This window comes from Eucalyptus grandis, chromosome 2 (assembly GCF_016545825.1).
Source record: "Eucalyptus grandis isolate ANBG69807.140 chromosome 2, ASM1654582v1, whole genome shotgun sequence".
NCBI lineage: Eukaryota > Viridiplantae > Streptophyta > Magnoliopsida > Myrtales > Myrtaceae > Eucalyptus > Eucalyptus grandis.
The window spans coordinates 48,513,078-48,533,635 of record NC_052613.1 but is presented as its reverse complement, the minus strand read 5'-3'; the positions used below and the strand labels follow the sequence as shown (position 1 = coordinate 48,533,635).

General features: G+C 39.5%; 2 protein-coding genes across 3 annotated transcripts; one reads left to right on the top strand and one right to left on the bottom strand.

Moving 5' to 3' along the window:
• Nucleotides 1–1,680: 1,680 nt before the first annotated feature.
• LOC104433294 (GDT1-like protein 4) lies at nucleotides 1,681–8,130 on the bottom strand. 2 transcript variants are annotated; one of them, XM_010045983.3, is made up of 14 exons: nucleotides 7,982–8,130; nucleotides 7,593–7,834; nucleotides 7,421–7,489; nucleotides 5,900–5,959; nucleotides 5,743–5,790; nucleotides 4,609–4,697; nucleotides 4,470–4,506; nucleotides 4,335–4,385; nucleotides 4,144–4,212; nucleotides 4,019–4,063; nucleotides 3,862–3,923; nucleotides 2,646–2,718; nucleotides 2,462–2,551; nucleotides 1,681–2,187 (listed from the first exon to the last, which is right to left on the bottom strand). In XM_010045983.3, exons 2-13 carry the CDS (start codon nucleotides 7,608–7,610, stop codon nucleotides 2,483–2,485), a joined length of 690 nt encoding a protein of 229 aa, XP_010044285.1. In that variant the 5' UTR covers nucleotides 7,611–7,834; nucleotides 7,982–8,130; the 3' UTR covers nucleotides 1,681–2,187; nucleotides 2,462–2,482. The 2 variants fall into 2 exon arrangements, with proteins under 2 accessions (XP_010044285.1, XP_018724572.1); XM_018869027.2 differs by having other exon boundaries at nucleotides 7,593–8,117.
• Nucleotides 8,131–13,932: 5,802 nt separating this feature from the next.
• LOC104433293 (lysine histidine transporter-like 6) lies at nucleotides 13,933–16,611 on the top strand. The gene is made up of 8 exons (XM_010045981.3): nucleotides 13,933–14,052; nucleotides 14,161–14,303; nucleotides 14,399–14,782; nucleotides 15,250–15,643; nucleotides 15,728–15,833; nucleotides 15,954–16,045; nucleotides 16,136–16,204; nucleotides 16,320–16,611. The coding sequence occupies exons 1-8, from the start codon at nucleotides 14,026–14,028 to the stop codon at nucleotides 16,416–16,418; spliced, it is 1,314 nt and encodes a 437-aa protein (XP_010044283.2). The 5' UTR covers nucleotides 13,933–14,025; the 3' UTR covers nucleotides 16,419–16,611.
• Nucleotides 16,612–20,558: the final 3,947 nt, after the last annotated feature.

The window sequence follows — 20,558 nt, the reverse complement described above, 5'->3', positions numbered from 1 at the left end:
CAGATACCTACAAATAAAGAAAGATATCAAAGGTTAGTTGGCAAACTAAATCATTTGCCGCATACACATCCTAATATTGCCTATGCAGTGAGTGTTATAAGTCAGTTTATACATGCTCCGAGTGAAGACCATATGGATGGTGTAATGCAAATTCTTCGATATGTAAAGGGAGCTCTAGGGAGAGGGCTTCGGTTTCAAAAGAGTAGGCATCTTAAGATCGAAGGTTTCGCCGACACGGACTGGGCTAAAAGTGTGTCAAACAGAAGATCAACTTCAAAGTACTTTACCTTCGGGGGAGAGAATTTTTAGCTACTTGGAGGAGCAAAAAGCAAAAGGCAATAGTTATCTCAAATGCAAGGCAAAGTTTAGAAGAATGGTTAAAGGACTATGTGAACTCCTATGGCTTCAGAAACTGATGACAGAACTCGATTTTACTCGTGTTTGAAATGAAGTTGTTTTGAAATAACAAAGCAACTATCGATATCTCTCACAATCCAGTCTAACACAATTGCACCAAACATATTGAGGTGGATCATCACTTAATTAAGCAGAACTTGGATTCCAAGGTAATTCAATTTCCATTCATGAAATTCAAGGACCAACTAACAAATATCTTGACAAAGGCTGCGTCAAACAAGACATTCTACGGCTCTTAGACAAGTTGGGCATGCGAAATATCTATCTGCCAACTAGAAGGGGAGTGTTGGCATGAGCTGGAATCCCCTAATTTGTAGGGCATTTTATTTCCTCCTTATTTGTAGAGGATTATATTTTCCTAATTTGGAGACACTTGACTTGTAGAAGTCGATATATATGGAGGTTTGTACACATTTAATGATTAAGGAGAAAAAAAAAAGGGTCAAGGAGGCTTACTCAAGGATGTAGGCACACTACCAAACCTCGTTAATTTGTTTTTCTCCTCTTCTTCTTGATCTGCATTTAGATTGTTAACACCTTTTCCATAGTAACCAGCCTCGGTGTCCAAAACTTCAGCAAGTGTGGAAACCTTAACACCAAGAGATCCAGTTAAATATGTGGCAAGTTGATGTCTACGGCGCCTTGACAGGTGGCAGCGGAAGGCAACAGCTACTCCACGTTGATGACAATGGCACATTGGTAACGGGTGGAGAGAAGAATTTGTGCGTAGGCAAAATGGTACCATGTCTATATTCATATAATATCCAAACATTCACCAATTACTGTGTAAGATATAACACCCATTATTATATTATTTGACCTTTATCCTATCCGAAAAAAAACCTAGATGACCAAACGCAGTCTAAGTAAATTTATGAAGAGTTTTGCAAGTAAACAACTCAAAATGAGCCACTCGAGTGGAACAAGAGGGAGCCTGAGCTTTCACTAGCATCGTTTAATTTCTAGATGCATAATGGGGTGGATGTAAAAAAAAATGCATATTGAAAGAAGTCAAAAGACTTTTAGGGTCTATTCATGATTATATCGTGTTAAGGTAGTTTTGCATGTTGGTCTTCGAGAAATGAAATAAGAGAAGGGGCGAGAAAGAGAGGAGTGGTCGAGAAAGGTGACGATCATAAGTTCGAAACATAAGGAGAATGTATGAATTAAATCGCAGTCATCATTAAGATAGAAAACTTTACAGCTAATTGTTGGTATTTTACCCAATAATTAGCCAGATGGGCGAATATACACGAGAAAGCATCCGAAAGTACTTCATTTTATAAAAGAGACAGGTAGTTTCTTCATCTTGAAAAGATTTAACTATAGAAACCCTCCTGCTAATTGGCCAGAAAAAGAAAAGCATGTTGGACAGAATACAAGTACATAAAGGGCACATGGTGTCCCAGGGAAAAATACAAGTGAGAAAGAGTGGCAGGGATATGGTGAAAAGCAATCTAAGCTATATTGATCGCAATGGAATCCCTGACATTGGCATTCCAGTATGATTTTCATCTATAGAAGAGTCAGAAAGGAAGCAAAATGTTATATGGACTGAATGAAGTTTCTAAGAATTGTCGCTATAGCAAGTCGAAAATACACCAATGTAGCTGGCTACCGTCACCATGAAGCCAACTCATGTCTCTTTCAAAATTAAAGTTGTCATCTTTTAGCTTCCATGTCGCTATGAAGTATTATAGGATAAATGGTTCCAATCCCCTTCTTTTGGCGATCCAGAAAGCTGAAGCTGATTTTCCTTATATCTTCTCACTAGGGGCAAAAGAAACAAAAAAGTTCAGCCGATGCAATCACGTGAAGAAACAACTCAAGACACAAGTGGCTTTGCACAAAAATAGTTCTTCCCAATTGTACGAGACAACATAACAAGAAATGGGCAGGGATGTCAGTAAACGCAAGCTCTTTTGACAAATTAATCAACAGGTGGAGTTGTCATTTGACTTGATTTAACAGGAATGTGCTAGCGGAGTTTCGATTGAATTAGTGGCCCAAATGTACGGTGGATATTGTATGTAATATCACTCACCTTAAACAATATCGTGTCTTATCATTCGACTGTTGAGAGAAAGGACTGAATACCAAACACGATAAAGAGGACTCCACCTGACAAGGCTACCTGAAAAATGCAACAGTTCAAGCATGCCCCAAATTATTATCATGAGAGGGAAAATATAACTGCCTCATACAAACAAGCAAGAGGCAGAAATTACTATTTTCTCAGAAATCTGAGATGCCAAGCTCTTCCCTCCCACAACAGCAGCGGTTGTACACAACGCTTGTGCACTGTGAAAGGAAACATACCAGAAGTAAGCAGAACGCGTAAGTATATCAGTTATCAACCTTAAGTTTTGCTCTGGCAAAATTGCAGAAAGAGATCCTATGACACAAGACGGCAGATTCTTAGTTAAATGCCATCACATGCAGTAAGACATCGAGATTTTTAAGTCTGTTCATATAGCTACAAGGCACTGGTCAGAGTATGAGAATGATGATGCCGGCATGATGTTCCTTTCCGTACCAAGACACCCACCCAACATAGTATTATGTGCCTTACATTTTGAATTTGTCCATGCATTTTAAATCATCAGAAGCACAACGCTGCAAAACTTCTACAAAAATTTTCAAATTGTGATTACCGACTTAGTACAAATTTATAGTCCTCAAAGCAAAGAGCACTGCCACTACATTAACCCTGGTTTCACCCAAATTATCTGCTGTCCCCAGGTCCAAACTATGGTAGGTGATCATCAGACACCAAAGCATAAAGCAAGTAGAACCAGCTTAATAAGTTGCATATAATTCTACATGAAACATGTAGAAACCAGAAGGATCAAAACAACCAAACTCCTCATTCACTGAGAATGCTTAGGTGCTAACTGAGTACCGTGACTGTTCACCCAACTAATCGCCAAGTGTTAACTTCTATCAATTTCTTTTCCTCTGGAGAAATATAAGAAACCTCATAAAACTCTATACTTGGGAATTGGTTTCGAGGACAGCCATTTGGTGCCCCAGAATAACACATACCAATTTTCTCATCGTCCAGGAAAAGACCAACTTTTCAAGTAACACTCCAGCATTTCATAAATAATTTCCTCACTGATTAACTAAGTGACTAATTTATGGCCAAAGATAAGTTCATAAGTACCAAATACATTCATTAGGAATAACTCATCCTTGGCTTAGCAGAATGGTAGTCTCAACTGATTATTGCAACCTTTCCTACCTAAGTTTTTCGATGTCTGATGAATCAGGGAGTTGACACGCATTGATGAACCAAATAATAAACTAAGTGATCGTGATGAACATGTCAAAACTCGAGACAAAAGCACAAAGCCCCATATGTGCTCAAAGCTACAAATAGTAGACCAATATGAAGAGAATCATATGAATGTCTGCAACAAGAAGATGCGGAGCTTGACTTACACAATTCCACCAAGTACTACACCAAATGGATTCTCATCTGCTGCCAGACCAATTGTAGCCAGCTGAAAATGAAATTGCACTCAGTGTAAATGAAGAGAACAAAAGAGTACAGAGAATAAAATTGTAACATGAACTTGAATTTCCTAGGACTGTCTACCTGGCTCTTGTCACCCCATTCACCGAAAAATGTGATTGAAAATGCCTGCAGAATGGAACGATGCGAATAATCAGGAACTTTAATATTGTTTTCAGACAACTAAAAATTTCATATAGATATCAGACCTTCAACAAGATGGGTGAGAAGAACTGTGAGAGAAATGGCCGTGTCTCTTTTTTAACATCATCAGCAACCTGGCAGGTTCGCTAAAGGTGTTAAAGCATAAAGCAGGGTCTCAAATATTCTGACTTCAATTTCTCAACCAGCCACAACATAAGCAAGTCATCACACCGTGTTTCACTCATCAGAAGTGTACCTTGCCATTCTGTTTGGCTGCTCCAGAGCCAGCCTTCGTCCAGTCGGCATCCTAATCACAAAACATAACAGACAGAACTGATTGGGATTTCTGTACGAAAGGTAATATGGACAAGAGACACAAAGGAAGACCCACCAATTTTGCTTCAACTTCAGCAAGTTCTTCAGATTCCCTGTAAGGACACCAGATAAGCTCAACACGAGTAAAACCTTTTTGTCTAGAGGGAGAAGAAAAAGGTTAAGTCTAGGGGATAAGCAATAGCTGATAACCTTACCCTCCCTCATGAAATCCATCCCACAAAGACCAAATGCCAAACCCAAAGAATAACAATGTTGTTATATGGTGAGTCCATTTACGGGAAATCTGCACAAAGAATTCCATAACATCAGAATATATTCGGTGAACGAAAAAATGTACATTCAAATAGAAAAGGCTGAAAATAGAGATTCTTTTTACAGACTAAAAAGGAGAAATGAATCACAGTGTCACTGATCCAGAATGGATAGCTCAAATCAGTACGATGCTGTTGTACTAGAAATGATTGACACTAATATGGTGCAAATGTCAATCCAGGTTCATCTGTCTACAGTGCACAAGTTCAGGTAAGTTTTTTATTTCACTTTCTGTTTGAATAAGATGAATTGGCCCATTTCTACAGGCATAATGCATCACTGCAATTAGGAGACATGCAGAAAAGAAATGACGGTAATAGCTAGGTCAGCTTATCATGCACTAAAGTTATTTCTCAAGAGTCTTTGAAGCAAATTGCATCAAGTACAGCTCGTTTCCACTGAAATCCTCTGCTTGTAGAAAGTCTTTCAGTCTCACTGTCTAGACTGATTTCAAAACAGCTTAATAGATTTTCCGAAACAAAAAATTGAAACAGTTATGTTATTCTTCAACTGCATCTCACTAGGCTCTATAAATATGATATCAACCAGGAAAAGGGTAAAACCAGGTCAGGATCACAACAACAAGAAATGCATACAGTAAATTTAGGAGGCAGGCCTGTTTGTTGCAGCTTATTAATTCTACTAGTGGCTTTCCCTCCAAAATTTTGAAGAAGGAAAAGGACATCTCAAGTTTGAAATAACTATGAAAGAACATGTGTAATTCTACACATCAATCGTTACATTTTGAAAGGTTTGACGTGTTTCACATTAACAAAAGTCATATTATGAGAGTTCCAAGATAATGAAATTCTTTATTATTAAATAAAAAGCTTCAGAATTCTAGAATTATACTAAAAGCATATGATTCAGGCCATCACTTCCTTAAAAGAGAACATCAAATGGACATCCAATAAGTAAAAGAAAACAAATGTTCCCCTTGTCATGTATATTGACATTCACATCAAGTAGCAATAGAAGAAAGAAATATTGCAGAAATCATAAAGCAAACAACTAACCAGGTTAGGAGCAGCCCAACCAACAAAAGCAGAAAGAATTGTCATCACCTGGATAAAAGGTACAGAAACAGAAGGTCTTAGTCCATGAAAGATAGAGCGTCTGGAACGACTTCAGGCTAAGGCACTAAATATTTGAAAGTTGTAGAAGTTCGCTTACCACCAGAGCTGCCAAGCAACCTGACAAGACAAGTCTCCTTGGGTGACGCATAGCCAGAATCTGAACACATGAATCATGAAAATGAACATGGTAGGAAGCTATTGCGGATGAAGGTAGAGTTTGATGTAATGCAGGTCACAATGGAACCTAGTCAAGCAGCTGACAATGAAGCACTCGCTAGAGGGACAAAGCTACTTCGGATGCAGTTGCAAGATAGGATAAGTGAATATGGGAAAACTTGTATTATCTTTCATCCGCCCTTCCTGGCCAGTAACACACTGATTTTGGGCAAAGTGATAGGGAAGGCTACTAAAAGACTTGTAACTGATGCTGGATAGGGTCATAGACTCATAGTATTCATCTTGCTTCTATTAAAAAAGAAAAGACCTCATCGCCATGCTATTAGCCTATAAGCAAATGATACCAGAGCCGTTCTATACACCAAACAGACAAAATAAAATAACCTCAGGGGACGAAGAAAATGTCCTTGGATAAATTGTAGACGGTTTTATCCACGACTAGCTCTCAAGAAAGAGTTTTGATGGTTTGCACCATGGTCCAATTTTTGATAGGTTGTCTTGTTGATGACATATTTCTGTGTTTTTATACAACATATGTCATGCAAACCTATCTATTTTCTCCTAATAATTTGTGCCACCAACTAAAATGACGATAAATGACAGCAATAAACTCCAAGAACCTAGAGATAAAGCCATTTGAGCTCGTAAAGTAAGTTGCTACCAGAGAAGAAACATTGTCACTGACTGTCCAATTTTTTACCACTCAGGAATGGGCGTTCTCCGCAATCTAAAAAATGATTTGTAGTTGTTGCAGAACAGGATAACTGATATTCATTTAAATACAGAAAAATGGAAGAACTAGGCCACTGACAACAAAAGCTAATTTTCCAATCCCCCAAAGTCAACTCCATGAACCTAATGAACTCTTTTGGATAGTATCCAGAGATTAAATCAAGCTTTTTCCAGCGTCGCATGGTTTCCAAGTTTGAATTCTTATACTTGCTGGGCTAGATCAGCCAACGGTACAGTGACAGATTCTATAAACTCTCAACCACCCATGTCTTTGCAAAGCCAATCCCATTAAGTAATACGAGCAAAAACCCAAACCCCGTATAGAGCAACATGACCAGACTCCTCCACCTACAGCAAACCAAAGAATAACTAACTGGGCAGGTCTCTTCCAGGGCAAATACCAACGCACGCGACTCCAGAAAAAACAGTCCTTAGATCGATGGTTGGAGCAGGAAAGCAATACGGAATCATCAGATTCGGTGACTTCACTTCTCACGTGGGTCCACGGAAACCCGCACGACACAATTCAGAACTCGATAGCTCTTGCCACGAAAAAAAAGGGGCTCTACCCATTTAATATGTAGTCAGCCAGTACAGAAAAGAGAGGAAATGCCGTATTGCAAATTACTTATATTTTACAGCAGCACAACAAGATCCCATAAATCAGGGAGCGGGGGGCGGCGGTGCAATCGAAGCCAGTCAAACTTACCGCGGCCGCGAAGAACGTCTTGTCTCCGATTTCGGACAGCACGGTCATGGCGAGCGATTTGGAGAAGCCCTGGCACAGACCCATCAATTCCAAATATCATCCCCTACCCATCACAGATCGAACCCGAAACATTCAAGACGAGCCCAGAAACCAGCGAGAGAGATTACATTACCTGCAAGACCGAGCTCATCTCGACTCAGCTGGCGAGCGGCAGCGAGGGGCAAGCGTGGAGATGGAAGCGGCGGCAAGAAGGACTCCTCCGGATACCCTCCGTCCCTCCCTCCCTCCCTCCGTCCGTCCGAAAGAACCCGGACGAGCTTTGCAGGCAGGAGAGAAGAGAGAGCAGAAGGGAGAGCGAGAAGCGCGACGTTCTATGCCCGTTCGGTGGCGTGGCTTGGCTTAAACGAGTCGCCTCTTGGGCAGAATAAATAGACGAGGCCAAAAGGTGTTAAAGGGTAAACAGAAAATGAAACGTATAAAATGTATCCTTTCTGCCTGCTTCATACGCAAGATGCTTGCACTTGCTAAACAGGGTACAAGGGACTGGAGAGTGAGACTTACTGCTCCCGGATTCGAACTCCACGAGCAACGGCATGAAACCCAGATGCCCATTTAGGCAAACTGGAGATCGAAAGTGATTTCCTTTTGGCTTTGCCTTTCTAATGTTCTATCTAATCTTCGAGTCCGGGATTCGATCCCCGCGAGCAATCCCACAAAACCACATTGCCGGTTTGGGCAACCGGAGATCAAAAGTGGTTTTCTTTAACTTCTACCCTTTCCCTTTGTTAATTTTCTAATGTTATCTTCATGGCTTATGTATCGCATCGTGTTCACCATACGTCTTCTCTTGTGTCGCCATCCGTTTGCTTCTATTCAATGTATCGATCAATTAGTCTTCATTTTAAGGTCTCCATTTAAAATGATCTTAATTGGACGATGATGACCACGATTCATCAATAAAATAATCTTAGTAAGAAGAGCCATCCCCAGGTAGGTTATGACTATAAAATAAACTAGTTGAGAGGGGAACAAATCTCCACGTTAATTTGTTTACTCCACGTCACTCTTTCAATTTCAGGGTATACCTCGAAAGAGATCAAATAAAGAGAAAACCCTACGCCTAAAGCAAATGACGAAATTGATATATCAAACCCACCAGGTCAATTTCATTCGATTCATCGGATTCTAATTTTTTACGATACTCATTTTTCGAGAGCGAGACGGGTCGCCCCGGTTTTCCACTACGAAGTATTCGAGGCGTGCCGGAATTCGGATGTCCCCGTCGAAAGCCGGGACTCGTACGATCTGCATTCTCACCTCACGTCTTCGGTTAAACGAGATTTTTCTAGCATGATGCAACCATTGGTTGGTGGTGGGCCAACTTGAACTCCCGCGGGCCTCTCGTTTGGATCGAGCAGGAAATTTCCTGGACCTCTTTCACGCTGCAGGTCCGCACGCATACAACAAAACATCTCGCCTTTTCATCGGTTCGACGAAAGATGAGAAATCATATGTCCGTCTTGACCTTGGCGTTTCCTTGAGGAGAAGTTTCGTGACGGCGACCTGCTTGTCCCGTAGCTCAGCACCCCCTTCCGATTCCAGAATCCGTCGCGATGACCCACTTCGTAGTTTTCGAGGGGGGATCTTGTGATCCTTCGGATGCTTTACGAGATATCGAGTCCTGTTAACAAGCTCCCGGTATCCGTATAAAGTAAGTGTACGATTTCTCATACGCCTTCTCCCTAACGTTATGTACTGATCAGACAAGAATCCGTAAAGCTATACGTGTCGTGACTCCGGTGCCGAATTTCTTGCTTTGTTTTCAATTGGTGTCGTGATAGAGGGATCTAATTCGAAGTCCCTTAAATTGAGAAAAAATATTATGGTAGTGGCTTGGTTGGGAATCTGGGTAATTTTGCTTTCTCAGATGCGCATGCGAGGAGACGTGATTACTGATTGCGACAAGACGTGATCAACAAAACTGGACTAGATGGTCGCGTGATAAAGTTCTGGGTGGGGGCGCGGTACGTCTAGCTCCTCTCCCTTATTTTAATTCTCATTTATTAGTTGCCCATCTCATTTTGTAATAAAATAAAAAAAAAAATTATGTGCGTCGATACTTGTTAAGTATACTAAGTATGGAAATTTTACAAAGTTTGATTATCGACTGGCTAGTAGTGTTATGGGTAATTAACATATTGGGATATGAATATTTTTTTTATTTAGTATATTTATAATTTGCTTTGGGGTAATCTTTAACCGGATTTTTTTTTGTAAAAACCAAACTTGTAAGCCAGCTTCAATATTTTCCCAACATTAGGCGGAATATAACGAGAGCGACTCTTCTCAAATTCACTTTCCATGGTGGCACGGGCTCCCCAAAGCATTACAAAATCTTAAAATTAATTGAAGATTAATAAGCGTAAAATTCATCTGATTATTAGGGAGGGTAATCGGTGACATGGCAAAATGACACCAATGGAATACAACCGAAATTGACGGGATTGGGTCAAGGCTAATCATGTTCGAGTCAATTTAGCCTTGACTCGCAAGACATGATTAATATTTGTATCGTGTTCGTGTCCACAGTTCGCCAGAGGCATAATTGTCTCACGAAACCCAGTTAAATTAGTGGATTAGTGTCTATGTCAACCTTTAGTATACCCTTATGTCAATACAACACGACATAGCACAGTCCGATAGGACGAATCACCTCTATTGGCAAATGCAGATTGAATAGCTAGTTTAATTAAACGCACTTTAGGAATTAGATAGTGTTTGTCATGAGCAATCCATCACTAGGTAATGTGTCCGATTCAAGTCTGAAAATATCATGGCCATTCGTTTGAATTGTCCAATTAGAACGTTGATAGAGAAATTTCATTAAACCATATCATTTAGACGTCATATGAGTGAAAAAAAAATTAAATTTATTATTTTGATATTAACATGGGTTGTGCACCCAAAAAAATAAAAGAGTTTATATGATAAATAAGATTATTTGGGATCACAGAATCAACAAAACACGTCACCTCTTACTTTATTAAGAATGAAAGAAAAAAGAATATGTTTTACCAAAAAAAAAAAAAAAAAAAAAAGACTATGACATTTTTACGTGCATTTGAATGCTCTTTTGAGCAACGATTAAAGACTACCCTTAAATCAGTTTTTATGATTGGTTCCCACATTTGGACCACTTGATTAGTATAAACGGATAAATTAGCTGTAACTACTAAAAATCCCTGATTAACTACTTTAAAGGCCTAATACATCGAATCCAACGTGCATGCAACTAGTAGGAGATAGTTATGCTGGAAAGAGAGGGCTCAAGTACACTTCTATATCCTCTCTTGCATAATAACTTGTCCGCTAAATTATCAGCCCCTTCAAGATGACTCGATCGCCTGCACTGGTGAGGCAGGGGAGGGCGGGTCAGTGCCGAGGAGTAGAGGTCAGCCCTTCGCCGGAGTTCGGACCATGGAAAGCAATCACGGCCAGACCTAAGAAGAACAACTAGAGCTAGCAATTTGGACCGGACATGCCATAATCATGTTTATAGTCCATGGCAATCCATGTCGACCTTAAACAAATTGATTTTGATTCGACGTGCCAATGATGAAAACGCATCGATTCGCATCGCCATATAGAATATCCAAATGTTCTCTCTACTATCTGTGTTATATTTCAGGCTAGGTAACCTGTAACTTCTTCTCATCCTGTCTCTCAAAGCACGCGGCCCATTTCTCTTTGCTTGTCATTGGTTTTCTGACTTAAACATCGCATGTCCCCTTGAGGTCAAACGTTGGAAACTTCCTTAATCGAGGTATGCAAATCGGCCCAGGAAAGCGACATTCGATGAGGCCCGGTTTGATCCAGCCGATCCAGCCCATCATCATGCCTAAATAGTAGACAGTAAACAGAGTCATTTACCCAAAAAGGAAAAATGGTAACTAGAGTCTAGACCATGCCTTATTATTGAATTCATCTTGTTACAATTACTGTGGTCAAGTTCCTAACCAATAATTAAAAAGAAATTGGTGAAAAATAGCTTATGAACACGTTGAAACTTTGATAACGACACAAGAGTAGGAATTCAATAACACAATACGAACCATAGGCTTGCGAAAAATTGCCCAACCTTGCCAACCATCTGATGAAGGAGATTGTAAATTTGATGGAGAGCGAAGTCACGGTACTGTCAATTCGGATTTTCATTGAAGATTAGTGATTGAATTCGGTGAAACTATATAGCAATTGCGGTAACATGATTATTACATAAACCTCGTCAAGGGAAAAAAAAAAAAAAAGAAGAAGAAGGAAAATTCAATGGTCTGTGGCTACTCTGATAAATTTCATTTGCTTCTATTTTTAATAATTAATTGAAACCCGGGTTTTCATCTTAATCTAGATGTCTTCAACTAGCGACAGAGGAGAACCCAACATTCTTTAACAAGTGTACGACATTCTGTTGCATGAACTTTTTCATTTCTTTTTTGTTTCTTCTCCATAAACCATTTGTCCAATAAATGGAAATTTTTTATTTCATTATATTTTATTTTATTTTTTGGGCCGAGAATCAGTCAAAACATGTTGCGATAGGGCCGAAGGACAAAATTGAAAAAGACATAAAATTTGAACGCAGCAGACAGAAATTCGTAAACGTCACCTTTACTGGGGTTAGGTGCAGCAGCACGAGAATCACAAAAGCACAATGTGGTTGTGCACTTTTATATTTGGCCAAAAGAATTCCACCCTCTACTCAATTGCTCAGTAGTTTATGGACGCTCGAACAGACCTTCCACTACATCAAAAGCAGCCAAAAAAAAAAAAAAAACAATGCAAGGAGGAATCAGTACCTAAAGTAAACCGACAAAGCAAAGATTATTCCACTAACACCATGTGATGAAAAGCCCAATTTGTAAACTTACGAATTGCGCCATTATTGGGTTTATGTGTCCAAGTCAAAATCAATCACTTGGTTGTGGTGAAATAGAAAGCGAGAGTCCAAGACAAGTGGAGGGCAGGCAAAACACTCGAAAGGGAGGGTAGAGTTCACACGCAATCAAGAGAGAGGTTCCTAGTGTCATGTATAATTAGTCAATATTCGAAATATATTCAAAGTGGCATTAAGACTCCGTTCATTTCATGGAAAATAACTTCCAAAAAAATATTTTCCGAATTTTCCTATATTCATTTCATAGAAAATGAATTAGTTGAGAAACATATTCCTTGATAAAAGTCTTCCAAGATAGGGAAAATATTTTTATTTTTATTTTTGGTAAGAATAGGGAAAATGTCTTCCCCTTGTGAAAAAGTGGAAAACATTTTCCTCACTCACTTTCTCTTATCTCATATCCATCTATTTTATCTTTCTTTTTCTTTTTATTCATTTTAAAAAAATTCGAATTTCTAATTCTTTTTCTTTTTATTTTCTTATTTTCTTTATTTATTTTTTTTTTTTAGCTGTCTTGGCCGATCGCCAACCACGACGACCACCTGGCACCAGCAACTAGCCATACACGAGCCTCAAGTTTGCCCAACCTCAAGGCTCATTGCTCGCTTGATAGAGGACAAGCTCGAGCCCTAGCTTGCCACTCGCCAAATCAACGAGCTACATAAGTGCGAGCCTCTAGCTCGCTTGTGTCGAGCGAGCTAGAGCTTGCCTTCAATTGTTGTCGTGGCTAGGAACTGACTGAAGAAGAAGACAAAAACAAAAAGTAAAATAAAATATAAAAATAATTAAAATTATATTTTAAAAATAAAATGATAAAAATATATTGAAAAAGAGTGCATGAAAGAAAACATTTTTCTTCTAAACAGAAAAAAAAAAAATTCTACTTCTTTTCAGGTTATAGCCGAATACTATAAAATAATTACATTTTTTCTAAAAACTATTTTTCAAAAATGATATATTTTTCATGAAATGAACAAAATCTAAAAAATACGATGAACGCTACGTTGACGTTACACAAGTGGATTATATCAAGTACCAATCAAAATTCCGTCACTTCATGATTAGAAAACTGAAAAAGTCCATCGTGTAACTTCCTGTACTAATTTTATATATTGCTAAAGGATATCTAGCGATTGTCAGTGCAAGAAAAATGTTGAACTACCCTAAAAGTGCATTGAATTCCAGTCTGTATATAGACGGATACCTTTCAGTGGTTCACTTCTCGAATGAGACGCCCACATCCCTCTTGTAAAATTGGATCAATTTACACCGTCAACTCTAGATTCGCAATCAACACTCACGAGGAACAAAGCACTTACAGATATTTATAGTCTGGCTTGACCTCTGCCGCACCTGCAATCGACGACTGAACCTCTAGCTTCTTAAGCAGACCACATACACAAGCTGCTAAAGTGGAAATGGGTTGACCGACCAAAAAAAAGAAAAGTGGAAATGGGTAGCGGACGTGTCACGCACAGTTCAAAAATGGGAATTTGAAAAGTCCCATTTTGATTATGATACTAAGAGACACAAGCATGGAAATTCGTTTTTAAGCTAGCCGAACCACTATAAATCCTCGAAGACAAAGGCCGCTGAGCTTCCAAGATCCAGCTTTTGGACTCCTGTTTCATTCGTTAGAGGGGGCAGAGACATGGTGTCGGCTTCTCCTCCTCCGAAGGTTGGCTGGTTGCAATACCTGATCTTCGGTCTTCTCATAAAAAGAATTGCTGCCGCACTTCTTTTTCCTTTTTTAGCCGTCTTTTGATTTCTCGAGACGTGTCCGCAGGATGCTACTTCCTATGAGAAACGGAAGGAGGACGGCGACCCATCTCGGCGAGCCAAATGGTGGTACTCCACCTTCCATACCGTCACCGCCATGATTGGCGCCGGCGTCCTCAGTTTGCCTTATGCCATGGCCTATCTAGGATGGTAATAATCTTTCAAATCAAACTCAGAACTTCCAACTCTTCAGGTTCACTGAACTCACAATTGGTCCGCTATAAAATTTGGTGTATGTTGTCCAGGGGTCCGGGAATAATAATGCTGGTCCTATCCTGGTGCATGACCCTGAACACAATGTGGCAGATGGTGCAGTTCCACGAGTGCGTCCCAGGGACCCGGTTCGACCGCTACATCGACCTCGGGCAGCACGCCTTCGGCCAGAGGCTTGGCCTGTGGATCGTGCTCCCCCAGCAGCTGATCGTCCAGGTCGGGTGCGGCATCGTGTACATGGTCACGGGTGGCAAGTGCCTCAAGAAGTTCATGGAGATGATCTGCACGGACTGCCCAAGGATCAGGCAATCCTACTGGATCTGCATCTTCGGGTCGGTCCACTTCTTCCTCTCTCAGCTCCCGAACATCAGTTCCATCGCCGGTGTTTCCTTGGCCGCGGCCATAATGTCTCTCAGGTACAAACCCTACCGCTTGTCTTTAGGTCAGCTCGAAGTCGAAATCAGCATGCTTCCAAATTCTACGACATTTTCTCTTGGTGGGTGCCAAAGAAGTTGCGTTGACTGCATCATATGAGGTGTTACTGCTTAATTACTAAGCTTCAATCGTCCCCTTATCTTATTAAGGCATACTTGAGTCTTAAAGGAACACACATGGTTCACGTTCATTAAATTTTAAGTGAAAGTGACTCACCGGTCACTCTCGAGTGGCTTGAGTTGGAAAATCACCATCCAAGAATTAGTGTCAAGCCATTGGCTAGTTGATGAAAGTGAATTTGGTAGCCGCCGCCACCAAATCATTTGTCCATAACTGGTCGGATATTTTCCTAATTGGGTGCTAAATTTTCCGTACTTGAATAACAAATTCGTTGCGACTTCACCATGATACCATGAAAAGAACATGACCAATGGGAGACCTCCTGCAGTTACTCTACCATAGCATGGGCAGGAAGCCTAGCCCATGGTCGAGTCCCCGACGTGAGCTACGCCTACAAGAACGCCAACTCCGCAGACCATGTGTTCCGGCTGTTCAACGCGCTTGGCCAGATCTCGTCGGCCTTCACGGGGCACGCGGTGGTCCTGGAGATCCAGGCCACCATCCCATCGACCCCCGAGACGCCGTCCAAGGTGGCGATGTGGAAAGGTGTGGTCGGGGCCTACCTCGTCAACGCCATTTGCTACTTCCCTGTAGCTCTCATAGGCTACTGGGCCTTCGGGCAAGACGTCGACGACAATGTGCTCATCGCACTCAAAAAACCCTCGTGGCTCATTGCCTCAGCTAACTTGATGGTGGTCGTCCATGTCATTGGTGGTTATCAGGTGTGACTTCAACCACACTTTCGCTCATTGATGACCTAGACAAGTCACCCCAGAAAGCTAATGTAATATGGTAAACATCTGCAGGTTTACGCTATGCCTGTTTTCGATATGCTGGAGAGCGCGATGGTGAAGAGAGCGAACTTTCCTCCCGGAAGAACGCTCCGCCTCGTTACTCGATCTGCTTACGTTGGTGAGAGATTCCCCACCCCCTACTTCAATCATTTGTTAACTCTCAAAGCTTAACTTTAGCTGGTGACCCAAAAAAAATGATTCGGAAAGTGAAGGTGTGCATGTTTCGCGATTGATACAGCATTCACATTACTCATCGGAGTGACATTCCCTTTCTTTGGCGACCTGCTTGGTTTCTTTGGTGGGTTTGGTTTCGCTCCCACGTCCTTCTTCGTAAGCCTCTTTCTCCCATGGCTAAATTTTGATTCTAGACTATGATAGTATTTTCTGAGCAGCCTGTTCATCTGAGCCTTGATCTTGCAGCTCCCTAGTATCATGTGGCTGGTCATCAAGAAGCCCAGGAAGTTCAGCATCAACTGGTTCGTCAACTGGGTAATCGAATCATTATCTAATCCCACTTTTAAATAGTCAAAACTATTGTTAAATGCAATTTCAGGGAATGAATGACATACTCACACACACCTTGTTTTCCTTTACTTGCCCTCAGGCCTCCATAATAATCGGAGTCTTCATCATGATGGCATCGACCATTGGTGGATTGCGGAACATCATCGCGGACGCCTCCGCATACCGTTTCTACGCCTAGGGGACTTGATTAGGGTTCAGTCGGATCTCTTCAGATATGTAGGCGAGACCCGGCATCTACCCAGAAATTGTAATTGCTCGTCTGTGTCTTGCTCATTTGATCAAGACATCATAAAGGGAATTTATTCTCCAAAGAGAAATCTTCTGCGTGCAACTTGCCACGCAAATAGACCGAATTTATTCGTGGCTGTCTAGATTGACTTTTCTTTTCTACTCTTTGTTTAATCTGAATCTTGCTACTAACGCATCCTGACCTTTTTTTAAATCCAGTTCTCCTTAAACTTTCACAATACTCAATAATGTTGATATGTAAATTCACATCAAACTTAAGAATATTTAAAATTTTCCCCAAGTAGGGAAAAATATCTTGTTGAAATAAGTACACTAAAATTCTCAAAACTTATTGTGAAAGTACAATTAAATCCTAAAATTTATTAAGTTGGTGCAATTAAGTTCCTCTATTAATGTTCCAAATTGACTAACCAAAAATATTATCATGACTTTTTTTATTGATTTTTAAAAATATGTGGCGCCACATCGGAAAAGCTTGGAAAAAAGAGAGAAGAATTTTTTTTTAAAAAAAGCTAAAAAAATAAGAAAAGAGTATAAAAGAAAAGATGACAAATATTAAAAAAATGAAAAAACTGAATATATTCTCCTTAAAAGGAATGTAAGACCATCAATCTTGGTCGGAGAGGGCCGATGACCCCTGTGGTGATGGCCGTTCGCCCTTGTAGGCCACCATGGCCACAAACAGAATCGTACCAGCCGACAATCAAGGAAGCATCATCCCCGGCAACCACCTTTGCTGAGTGCTAACGCAAGCAACCGATGGCAACGCCAAATTCGACAAGATTCTCGCAAAAATCCTTATTTTGTCCACAACCAGATTTCCTTCTTTTCTTAACTTGTGCAAGTCTTGGGAAAGTGACGAAGAAGGAGATCAAAGCTTAAAGAATTGTTCAGCTCCAATATCTGAGGGAATGCATATATGCAAATTTGTGAATGAAGCTTGATTCTAACGGATTAATGTTCTATCGATGCTTTAGAAAGCATTCTTAAGATGATTATGTGTGATAAACCATTTTATGTTAATTCTTGCAATTCGGTGTTTAAACTAGGGATAATTGTCAAATGATATTTGGGGATTTTAATGTTTTCTCCTTTAAGAAGTTCAATCCATGGATGTGGTGACGAGGATGATGATATGCAAGATAGATCGTGGACATGACTAGTGACTGAGAGTCGAGGGATAAAGAAGTGACTCCGTTGAAGGATGACAATGTGGATGAAGACAATAGCGATGAGGAGGAAAATGCCAGATGGAGTATGGAGTAAAGGACTTGATTGTATCAAAATTTGATAAATTTTAGGATTTAACTTCTTCTTTTTTTAAGTTTTAGAGCTCAATTACATTTGGACAATAAATTTTAAGATTTCTAATACACTTATTTCTACTCTCTTTTTTTTTTTAGTGTGATACACTTTGGAAAGTTGATTGCCTTGGCGTCTCATCCCACATCTACCATAAGAGGAATTGTCGATAATGATAATATCACAATGACACAAATTTATTTTACCCATTGATTGCACTGTGGCCATGGTGTAACAAACCAGTTGTATTACTACGTGACATGTATGACAACAAACCTTCGCTCTTAATTCTGAAACTTCCCATTTTATTTTGGGCTAATACCAACAAAATTTTCAAATTAATATATTTAAGATTTGGTTACTCAAACAACCCAAATTTACTATGTTTTGGAGGTAAATGTGGCACAAATGAACAATTTAAAACTTTTCATGACACAAAAATTAACTTAGGGTAAATAAGACATGGGTGAACCAATATGAGATTTTCTGTGACAGGAAATATATGAGGGAAAATGTGACACAAATATACCAGTTTGAGATTTTTTGTGATATTTGCCTTTTTTTAACTGGCCAGCTTATTAACATGTTATTTTCACGTGATCACGCAACCTTTTAATCCCTTCGGATGATTGAAGGGGCCAGATCTAATGGTTGATGATCTAATGGACGCAATCTCGCAAAATCTAGTCATATCCAAAATACTAACGTTCAATAACAACTACCTCAAGAATTATGCTCACTGAGAAATATTTTCCCTTGTAATTCAGAAAGTGATAAGATCATCATGTCGACTTTGAAGATATATTCCATTTTTAGAGGTGGAATCTACAATGAAAAGCAACATGGATTGGATATAAATCGTATGCAAGATCTTGACTTGTGATTATATGCTTCCACTTGAATTCAAGTATGTAAACTAACTTAGTGCATCACTTAAAATTTATGTAGCTTCATGAATCTCAAGTGTCCTCCATTCAATCGCACCACAAGATGGAGATTTCTTTTATGATAATAACTCATTTTAGATGAACTTTGATCCCATGAAGTACCTCAAATAATAATTTCGCAAATCATATACAACAAGATAAAAAGAACGAACGAGCTGTTAAATTTCGACATCTTCAGTTGGTAATGCAAAGAATCGATTAGACTTTTCTCATATAATATGGGATTAGATTTCTGTTATCAAATTCCTACCTACTATCCCATGAGAAAAAGGGCTTACTAATTTTATAGGTGAAAGCAGAATGAGTGGAGCAAAGCTGGCTGCGGAAAGAAGATGGATCGATGAGGGGTCGTCAATTCAACCATTGTTATGCACAGGAAACCCTAAAATAAATTTCCTAGAATAAGCCTCTTCAAATAGGCCAAGAGCCAACCAAGGAAAAGAAGGGACACCTATGTAAAGAAAAATGTCTTTCTCACCTACATAATGTTAAATATTCGAGCATCTAAAGGTTCGCTTATTAAATATATAATACGAGTTGTTTATTTAAACTTCCACTTAGAATTTATCGCATTACTACGACGGCATGTCCGCATCAAATTGTTTACCACTACTAGTATATGCAAAAAACAATTATTCAAGTAGTCAAGTTGAAATGCTGGTTCTTTCTATAACTAATGAGCAATCACCCAATTTCTTATGTAATTAACACTTACATTTAGATTAGAGAGATGAGAAAAGGCAGTGCTTTGGAGGTATCGAGGTCAAGGCTTTTCATAAAGAGGCTTTAACTCTCTGGGAAAGCTAAAGGTCGTAAGCATCTACTTACTAGAAGAAAGTGAAAGGAATATATTGTTAGTTGCTGCTTTAACACAATGGTCTACGTGCCTACTGCCATGCACCAGCTTGCGTCTATATTAGTGCACCTAGTAAATGTTACCGTACCACCAAATGTGCCAATCCCAACTCATGAAATCACAAATCGGAATCTTTTGATTAGCGAAATTATAATTAGCTTGTACTGGACATTTGTGAACTTTTCCGATTTTTAACAAATCGATAGTGTTATAATGACAGACTCATATACCTATAAATAAACTGAGTAGTTAGAGGGCATGAGATCATTTTTGTAATGGTCAGAGAGAATAGTTGTGCTCATTGTCCCTCCCCATCTTGCTTACCCATAGAAGAAATTATCTTTTTATATCAGTGGGTACGGTTGGTTTTGTGATCAAGTGCCGAATTTCTCTTCCTCGAGTAATAACTTAAAGTCATATCACAAGCAAACTCCAGAAACTCTTCTTGTTCGACACGATAAGAAGATCAAACGCAATTCATTTTTGGTGTGTCGATCAATCGGCATCGATCTAAAAAGCCCAAATAATTATACTCATGCTTGCGCTAGAGGTTTCTTTTCTTTCTTTTAATTTCCTTGATGCAAAAAGCGACGGCATCTTAATAGTCCTCATCTTGCTGTAAGTAATCCCATTAGCATTCGTGGTCGACCTGTCTCTGTATGGCTACGCCGATTGTTCTGGTCATTCTCCATGAAAATCAAAAGAATATATCTAAGCAAAAAGTTAATCGCATAAACTTCACTTTATTAAATTGGCATATCCATGCAACAACCAAGCAAAATGACAATTAGAATTAAGGTGCATTTATTTTGCGAAAATGAATTATTTAAAAAACATTTTCCTTAAATATATTATTTGTATCCTTCCTAAAAAAGAATGAACAAAAAATATTTTTATCATCCTAAAATTGCTTAGACATAAATTCTTGACGACCACTGTGGAACCTCTCCTAAATGAATTCCCA